Here is a 10043-nt window from a genome sequence, read left to right as displayed (position 1 = left end):
ATGATACATTTATTGAAAGAGTATTTTTTTTTAATACAAAAGAAAGCTCTGTACATAGTACTGCGATTACAGTCACATCCTTCCAGAAACACAACCCTGGAAATTAACCCCACACGCACAGCCACTCACGCACACACACGCATACGCACACACACACAAAACCCCAAAACAATCTGTAAAGTGTGAACTAGAAAGGTCACCACACAATAAATGCCATTTCATCCCTGATAAGTGTTCTTACAAGTCAACACTTTAAATTACATGCAACATTAGCGTTTAACCTGCAGGTGCTTTTCGTAGCCAACAAAACTTCCTAAAATAGGGTGGGGTGGGGAACGGACTACAGATTAAATGGAACAAGATCCTCAGCACTTGAAATCGGGCAGGGGTGGGGTGGGGGTTTCTGGAAGATTTTTTTTGGGGGGTGGGAACCTACATCCAATCAGTTTGGTTTCTGATCCTATTTAACAGGCATCTTTTGAGTCAGCAACATTAGAGAAAACCGGCTTTGCCGATGTTCCTCTACCCAAACATATCCATAATCATTCACCACAAACTCCCTCTTGATACAAATATATTCTTCATACATACCCCCTTTACTCTTACCAATTCCTAAGTGTGGGGTTTTTTTGGGGGGGTCACCTGTGGCTGGACTCCCAATTCTCATCACCTCCAGCCAGCATGGCCAATTGTCAAGCATGATGGGAGTTGTAGTCTAGCAACTACTACAGGACCAGAGATTTCCCACCTCACCCATTAGTGGGAGATTACAATTGACAATTTACCAACATCCCACCATGTGCCTGGAGGCCAGAAATTTGTTATTATTGGCCATGTTAAGTACCCTTTACCACTCCCCCTCTTACTCTCAACTCCTGACCAAATACAAAAGGCTAGTAAAACTCTCATCACTTGGCAGGTCTACACAGGCCACCAGCTTGCCAAGGAGTTACATGCAGATAAAAAATGAGCTATTTTTACCCATTACATCAGATTCCCTTGAACTCCCTAGGCTTCACCAGAATGGCTGGACCAAATTCTCATAAGGAGCTCTTAATTACTGGAAGTGGGTTATTATTATTATTTTTTTGAATGCACTTGTGGCATCCATGTCTTTTAACGATAAAATATTTTAGCCATGGAAGGAGTGTTCGGCTCAGAGCTTAATAGAAGAATGTAGTGCACGTCTCTAGGGTGAGGCTGGAAGTTGGAAGCACACCAAGACATTGGAATTCAAAGGTCAGTCTTGCTCAGGCCAAGAGAACCAAAGAATGGTTTTCTGGACTCATGACATCCCAAGGTGGAAAATGGGAGACTTCTCTTTAGGACCTCATCTTCCAGTACAGAAACATGGTTTCCCCTCCAGTTGCTAGAGTCCATTAAATGCACATTGGCTGAAGGCTAATCAACACATGCACCAAAAACAAACAAGTATTGTATCTTAAAAGACTGGACTCAAGCCCACTCAAGTTGGCAGGTGCATAGAAGAGAAAAATCAAGGTGCTAGTTGAATGGCAGGAAGATGCAAAAATTAAAACTCAGTGATACTTATGATGTTAACTAGATGTGCTAGATAGGCACATCTTTAGCCTTTTTTACCAGGGAAATAATGCAGTCATCTCACCAATGACCAACAATCTGGTACTATAAAAGGTTAAAGATGTGCTTGTTTAACATAGTAATTAATATCTAGCTGTCACTTACAATTTTCACTTTTATAAAGCCAACCAAATTTTGGTTTCACACACCTGACAAAATGGGCCTGAGTCCAAGAAGCCTTGTGCTGTAGTAAATCTGTTGGTCTCTTGCAGCAAAAACTATCGAGAGTCTTGTGGCACCCTCAAAGACTGACTTGAAGAGAGGTGGGAGAACAAACTCTATTCCTTACGCTGCAGTGGGGGGGGGGGATACAATTTTTGATTGCTTTCTGACATTGACAATCCTAGCACATCAGGGAAGAAATTGTGCTAATTCTGTGTTTTGAGTGGAGACCTTGTTTCTTAAGGGTGTATTGAGAAATGTGAGGCACTCCTTACAGCCAGATGTTACACAGTCCATTTTATCAAAAGGCATAAGCGGGTGTGAGTGAGCTGGGCTTAATTTCCACAGTATGGTCAACTCCATTATTGTTATTATTATTAATAAAATTTGTATACCGCCCTTCATCCGTAGATTTCAAAGGAAGCAAAGTTGGGAAAGTGGAAAATAAACCTTAAAAAGGAAGTCTCCCTTCCTCCACTGTCAGGACTTCCCATCAAGCTTGACCCAAGTGCTTGAGGCAGGAGATCAGCTTAAACGCTAATGTTCATGGAAGAAATTTCATAAAGGTGACAATACAAATTTAAAAGGCCCCTTTCCTCCTCCCCACCCCATGGCCCTTTCTTCCCCACCCACCCACTCCCCAAGTACAAACCCCATGAAAACTGTACAGGAGCCAGACTTTAATTCCTTTGAGAATTACATAAATACTGAGTTTAACATTTAGAAAAATAAAGTCCTTTCCCGCCCCCCCGAAGGCTTCTTTTGTCTTTTTTTAGTTTTAAAAAAAGGTTACAGCAGCTGCTTCCTTTCTCTAAAAGTCTGCAGCCTCCTTGCTCCAAAGTAGGCCTGTGTCTGTCTGTGTGCATGTATGTGTGTGTGTGTGTGTGTGTGTGGAAGGGGGATGAAGAATTCCTTTCCTGCGCCACTTCTGGATTGGTTAAAAGGAAGTGCGTGATTGTGTGGCAAGAAAACTATCCAACGGCAGAGTGCTTTCCCCAATGGGATAGCTTCATCACATGCACACCCCTCCCATTGGAAGCACAACGCCCTTCCCGATCTCCCTTGTGGCTATTCCCTTTTTGCTTTTTGCATTTGCTGACACTGAACCACGGATCTACACGATAAGGAATTTTCTAAAGCACAAGGACCCGACGGTGGCTGTCGCCTTACTCATCCGGTGCTGCCTTTCTCCTGCAGGGGAGGTCCGTTCCCACCACTCTTGAGTCCTAACCAGTCCCAACTGAGGACGGCAGACTCGGAAGCAGCAGAGGCAGGCGGAACACGCTTTCAAGGGGAAGGATCATCTTGTTTTCAGGGCTACCTGATCAGGGTTGGGGTGAGAGGTCTCAAATCGTGGGCACAACAGTCTTGGGAAGGCCTGTGGAGTTCAAAACTTACAAAAATAGAGCTTTCCCTCTGCTTCCGACACTGTTCCTTTACGCCCTTCTCCCCGATTACTTAGAAAAAGGACGGTGGCTCATCTCATCGACCTTCTCAAGAGGAGCAGCCTCTGCAAAAACGAACAAAGCTCGCCCGAGAGGATGCTTCCATTGCAACGATGGGGCTTAAGGGTTGCTGGGTATGACCCAAGGAAGTGGGCAGGGCGGTGTTTAAAAGCGCCCTGACAGTGAAATGTATCCGCTGCCCGCTCACATACCCCCGGGGCACGTACTCCTAAAGCCGGTGGGTTCTCACCAACCAAACACAAGCTTCGAGGGAAGGAACGGTTCCAGGGTTGCTGCCAATGTGCTCTTGCCTCTCCTCACCCACCCACAACAGAGCCTAAGGAGAAGGAGGGCACCGGCGGGAGCGACCCCTCTTTGCAAGCCAAGCGTAAGAGGCAAGGATCGCTGTGCAGAGGCCAGGCCACAACGCATCACTGATTTGCTTGAAGGCACATTGCTGCAAGCCAGCTGGACAACCTGAACCTGGGGTGATGGGGGTGGGGGTGAGGGGGAGAGAGAGAGATGACCCTTTGCTCCAGCATAGGTTAAAAGTGAAAATAAAATGACAGTAGAAACAAGAGACTCCCTTTTGGATGACGATGGCTTCAGACCCTTCTGCGTTCCAGCTTATCTCCCCGCCACAGTCTTGGCTGCTCAGGCCGGAGACTGTGAGCTGAGGAAGTTCGTGGACACACTGCGGAGAGGGGGAGAAGGAACTCCCGCTCTGGCGATGACGACAGAAGGAGGGTTGTTTTCTTCCTATATATTATATACACATGGCAGAGTAAAGTTCCCCCACCCACGAGAGACACGTTTCTTTGGCTGGAGTGAGGAGGGGAAAAACAAAACCAAACAAACACACACACACACACACACAAATAAAAGCACTGTATATGCAGCGTCCAAAGGTAACAAAGCAAACCGCCCCCCCGCCCCCCCTTACAGCCCAGGCTCAGCTCCCTGCCGCTGGCCTCAACAGCCACTTTAATATGTGTTTTGAGTGTGTGTGTGTGTATTTGTGCGTGTGTGTGTCGGTGTGAAGTGTTGAGAGAAAAGGAAAGAAAACGTGAAAAAGGCAACAATAAATAAGTGACAGAGTCCATAGAAAAATAGGGACCGCAGAGATCCTGGTGCAGTTTTGGGGAGCGCCGCAGGTCCTCGAGCCACGCACAGGCCTCAAAAACTGGAGGCAGCCACCGCAGGTTTGGGTGCCAGGGACACACCTTCTCCTCTGTCTCTCTCCTTCCGCCCCCCAGGTTCTCCCCCTCCCGCCCCTGGACCCCCAGAGTTGCTCAGTCACTCTTGGAGCTATGCGACGTGTCCAAGTTGACCACTTGTAGCTCTGTCAAGTTGGTGCTGCTGCTGGACTGCTGCCCGATTACGGCCATCTGGGGAGACAAAAGAATGAAGGAGAACTGTTAAGCAAAGGAGCGCTTGCATTCAAACAGCACATGCTTATTTTACTTATCTCGATCCTACATTTATATACCACCCCTCCCTCTCCCAAGGAATCCAAGGCAGTTAAAAAAAATCTTAATACTAAAAACGATTAAGTAATATAAAATACAAAGTTGGTTGCAGGCAGTGATGGTGAATTTGTCTTTCGAGTGTAAGAATGAGGTGTGCCTTCATCCAGAAAAGAAGATTTGGAATGCAGGTTTCAGAAGATCGGGAAACACTGGCTTAGGAAATGCAATTGCATGATGGCCTCAACTGTCACAGGACAGACTGGTTGTCTGATGCAATCACGTGAAACACACCATTTGCTTCTAATTTCACATGGTTCTCTCAATATTTCACCATATGGAGGTACACATATTAAAGTAGTCAGAGAAGAATATACATGGATTTGTTTTACTTAAAGGTGGTATTTTCTTGTATGAACAGAATTCAGAGCTGGTTCAGACTATCAAATCTCAAATCCCCTTCTCTTTAGCGTGCGCTGAAATTACACCAGAAAGTGTCTAACTAACCATAGTTTCCTGTTTTGTCCAAACCAGGAAACTATGGTAACCAGCTGCAGAACAAGTCAGGATATTGGACCATTTTGAAATGGGTTTAAGATCCTGATTTCTTCCAGTGCTAGTAACCATAGTTTCACAGTTTGGATGAAACGAAAAGCTAAGTTAATTAGGGGTTTCCTAATTTAATCATAGCTTGATGACAAAGGATAAGCGAAAGGACTACAAAGCTTGTGTGTGTCTCAGGATAATAGTAAGTCAAGACACGATCACGCAAATATGATGTACTCATCAAAACATGAAGAAAAAGCAATCAATATGATCAAGGGGATGAAACAACTACCCTACAGGGGAAAATTACATAATTTGGGGCTTTTTACTTTTAGGAAAAAAGGCAAGTAATGAGGGATATGACAGATGATGTATGCTGAGAAAAATGTAGGAAGATAAGCTTATATCCCACTCCTAGAATATTATAACTCAGGGCTATCCAATGAAGCTTAATGTTGGAAGACTGAGGACCGACAAAAGAAAGAACTTACACAGCACATAGTTTAACTGTGGTTTGTAGCGCCCAAACATTCCAAGAGCAGTAAGCCTAGAACAAACCTTGGTTTTCTCTTTCTTTGTTTGGAGCGAGATAAATCACAAACCCAGGCCTAATTGTTACACTTAGCTACTGGCAGTGTAGCAGCAGGAGTGGGGAGTGAAGCAGCTGTGATTGTCTAACTGTTGCGTTAGCACGCTTGCCTGTTCACACTAAGCCATAGTTTGGCTTAGTGTTATGTGTGAACCAGGCCACTGTCTGCGTCCATCCCTAGGAGTCTTGAAGCTTGAATGAAACAATAGAGAAATGCAATAAAGTGGGGTCGCTGCAATTCAGTACACAAGGCAACTTGGGAAACAGACCTGGTAGCTGTGTATCTTGCTATATGTTCAGCAGGGTGCAAAGAAAATTACAGCCAGCCTTACAGGACAATCCCCGTTTCCTCAGAAGCACAATCCCTTAAGGTTCAATAGGACTGCAGTCCCAGTCTGGGGGAAGTCTAAGTCTATTTAAATGGCGAACTTACCTGGTGAAGCTGGACAGCTGAGACTGGGATTTGAACTGTTCCTGATGGTGCTGTCAGGAACACCTGAGGGACTCCACCTGCCAAAGAAAAAAATCACAAGTGTCCCATTAGCCACTATCCAAAACTAACTGCGCCAACAACACCACCTTCAAATGATCCAGAACAATTCAGGTGTAATCATAGTGGCATAAACGAAAATAAACCCAGAACCAATATCATTAAAGCTAGAAACAAAACGAGCCATTTCAAAGAGAGCAAGCAATGTTCTATTGAACAAAAGCTGTCCTAAACATGCTTTATAAAAGCAGTGATCACCAAATCTCATGCTGAAATGTAGGGTGGAGGCTCACCGAAATAGAAATGTGTATATATTTCGATAAAGCTTAAATATTAAAATATATAAAGCAGCTCCACTGGTCTGTTGTTGTTGTTTAAAAAAGCTCAACAACTTTTCTGTCCAGATTTTCACTGTTTCAAATATGGTGAGGTAACCCTACTTGCCAGCAAGCAGCTCTGACAAGTCTCCAGCAGAGGTCTTTCTTACAAACTGGTACTTGAGATCCCTACAGAGAACAACAAATCCGGGACATGCACTCTGCCACTGAGCTATGCATCAAAGATATGCAGCTGCTCCTTTTCACCCTTCTCAAATCTTCCTCTCTGGAATAATAGTAGTAGTAGTAGTAGTAGTAGTAGTAATAATAATAATAATAATAATTTATTTATACCCCGCCCATCTGGCTGGGCCTCCCCAGCCACTCTAGGCGGCTTCCAAAAAAAATAAATTAAAATACTGTAATACATCAAACATTTAAAGCTTCCCTAAACAGGGCTGCCTTCAGATGTCTTCTAAAAGTCTGGTAGTTGTTGTTCTCTTTGACATCTGGTGGGAGGGCGTTCCACAGGGTGGGCGCCACAACCGAGAAGGCACTCATATCTCTTTCCAAACCCAAGTGTAACTTACCCTGAGCAGATGTAACTTAAATAATCACACATTCTTTCCTGTGTATCCACAGGGTGGGCGCCACAACCGAGAAGGCCCTCATATCTCTTTCCAAACCCAAGTGTAACTTACCCTGAGCAGATGTAACTTAAATAATCACACATTCTTTCCTGTGTATTCCCTTGACTCCACTTTCTTCCCCTTCCTCTGGTTCAAATTTTAGATTGTAAGCTCCTCAAGGCAGAGTGCTGTGCTCTTCTACTCGGTAAAACACCATGCACGTTACTGGTGCTATCTATCTATCTATCTATCTATCTGTCTGTCTGTCTGTCTGTCTGTCTTTGCTCTGAGGAACGCAACACATGGCAGAATGCAGATCATTCACTCTTTCAGAAACACCATTGTGCATCAGGGAAGACGGATTTCATGAGCTGAGCAAGACACAACAGCTCAGCCCCACACCCTTCAGACGATTTTGGGGAGAGCTGTCGTTCTAACCTAATCGCGGACACCAAGCGACACCTGCTCCTGTACCAGATTGACGCATTTTATTTCGAGAATATTCCGCAAGATGCTTTGAGAGGCCTTTGAAGCTACAGAAGTGTGATAAGAGCATTCTACATAAAGGAAAAGCCCGCCTCCAGTCTTACCCTGATCCTGGACCTGGCCATGTGAAACCTGCATTGCAGATTGTGCCTGGGAGAAGGCATTGAGAACTGCAAGGCCACCATCTGTCAGGCCTGACGTAGGCGCGTACATCACTGCGTGAGGACTGGGGTACATCATATGGCCTCCTACGGTGGTTGGCATGGACGAAGTCATGATCGTAGCTGGCAGGGTCACTGGCAAAAGAAAGTGGGGGCAAGGCACAATTGTTCATGTACGTAATAACGGCGGTCAGAATTTTAGTAGCAAGAAATTGGAAAAACACAACAATACCCAACACAGAAGATTGGCAAATCCTAATGGTAGAATATCTGCAGCTAGCGAAAGCGACAGGAAGAGTAAGAGGCCAATCGAAACAAAAAGTCTGTAAGGATTGCAGAATCTTTAAGAATATTTAGAAAACTATGGAATAAAAGGAAACATCTTGGCAGAATTAGACTGATCCCTGTATTGTATAAATATAAGTTCGTAGGGAGGTAAAAAGAAATAATATAAGAAATATGTAAATGTGCGGTATAAAGTAATGGATAGATAAAAGTACAGTGAGGTTAATTGGAAGTCAGTTATAAATTTCTTCTCTATAAGTTTTATAATTGTGTTCAGTATCAGGAGTATATATGATGACAATTATATTAATCTTCTTGTATCTTATAGCGTGGTGGTTTGTTTGATTTTTCTGTTATTTGTTTGTTTGATTGGACGCGGGTGGCGCTGTGGGTAAAACTTCAGCGCCTAGGACTTGCCGATCGCATGGTCGGTGGTTCGAATCCCCGCAGCGGGATGCACTCCTGTCGTTCGGTCCCAGCGCCTGCCAACCTAGCAGTTCGAAAGCACCCCCGGGTGCAAGTAGATAAATAGGGGCCGCTTACCAGCGGGAAGGTAAACGGCGTTTCCGTGTGCTGCGCTGGCTCGCCAGATGCAGCTTGTCACGCTGGCCACGTGACCCGGAAGTGTCTGCGGACAGCGCTGGCTCCCGGCCTATAGAGTGAGATGAGCGCACAACCCTAGAGTCTGTCAAGACTGGCCCATATGGGCAGGGGTACCTTTACCTTTACCTTTTATGTATGTCTGTTTTCTCATAAATGTATTTATTTTAAATTAATAAAGATATAGTTAAATAATAATAATAGATGGCACCTCACCCACAATGCCTCAGACCCCTGTGCTGCATCAGCTTCAGTCCGTTATCTTGCTTGTTTTTAAGATGCAGAACCAGTGAGGATTTTTGCATGCAGCCATCAAGCAATTGCTTGAAAACCTCACAGTGGGATTCCTGGGTCCATCACCAGCTCATTGCATACATTTGCTTTACACAGGATTAAGCTGACATAGGAAGCTCAATTCTTTCAGGGCTTCCCAACATCTGCCAGAAAACAGATGTCATGGCTGGCATGTGGGGGTAGGGGGACAGGGGTTATGCACATGAGTACATGTCAGCGCCAAGACAACCGGAATACACCGGTGAGAATAAGATGCACTTCTCTGCACACGCAGGTCTCCTTCTCTTTGATCTGGCTGCTGGAATATCCAGCCAGCTCTCAAATTTTGCAAAAACAATATTAATCACACTCCTATACATTATGCTTTGTTAGGGGTATGTTAAATTGTACACCTAAAGACAAATAAGGAATGTGCGAGACACACATAGAGATGTGAAGGCCTTGAAAACACGTGGAAAGATTGTCCCCTCTCCTTTTCAAGGGTCCCCCACCCCACTTTTTTCCAATGGAAAACAACAGGGTTTTCACCTCCTTTTTTGAGAGGGGGGCTCCAATTTTTATGGTTTGTTTTCATATCTTCATGTGTCATGCAGGGGTCGTCATCAGGAAACTGGGACTGCCTGCAACTCTCTGCTGAGAGTACCATCAGCGGCAAACCCCACTTTGCTACCAGGCAATGTACAAAATAGCCCTGAAATAGGAATGGGGCTGGTTTGGAAACAGCCGTGATAGAACTCCTTTGAATAGAAAGTTGGTGTGTGTGTGTGTATACAGTCGGACCTTGTTTTGCAACTGGGATCCGTTCTGGAGCCCTGGACGCTAGACAAAACAGACGTAGGAGTAAGTGCCAGCGCTTCTGCGCATGCGGCAAACCCCGAAGTAACCCATTCCAGTACTTCCGGGTTTGCCGCGGACGTTCAACAAAATGGACGCTCGATGAGGCAGACTCAAAACGAGGTACCACTCTGTGTGTG

At 44.9% G+C, this 10043-nt stretch overlaps 1 protein-coding gene across 2 annotated transcripts in view; it reads right to left on the bottom strand.

Moving 5' to 3' along the window:
• Window positions 1-2421: 2421 nt before the first annotated feature.
• Window positions 2422-10043, bottom strand: part of SRF (serum response factor) — a 70657-nt gene continuing 63035 nt past the window's right edge. For both annotated transcript variants that reach the window (XM_081904077.1, XM_081904078.1), the window contains 3 exons: window positions 7834-8025; window positions 6241-6317; window positions 2422-4594 (listed from right to left, as the gene is read on the bottom strand). In XM_081904077.1, coding sequence (XP_081760203.1) covers window positions 4499-4594; window positions 6241-6317; window positions 7834-8025 — 365 coding nt within the window. In that variant the 3' untranslated portion in view covers window positions 2422-4498. The remainder of the gene's footprint in view (window positions 4595-6240; window positions 6318-7833; window positions 8026-10043) is intronic.

Source organism: Podarcis melisellensis (assembly GCF_964234715.1).
Source record: "Podarcis melisellensis genome assembly, chromosome: 3".
In the NCBI taxonomy this organism is placed as follows: domain Eukaryota; kingdom Metazoa; phylum Chordata; class Lepidosauria; order Squamata; family Lacertidae; genus Podarcis; species Podarcis melisellensis.
The sequence above is the reverse complement of the archived record's forward strand: the minus strand, read 5'-3'. Positions and strand labels throughout refer to the sequence as shown.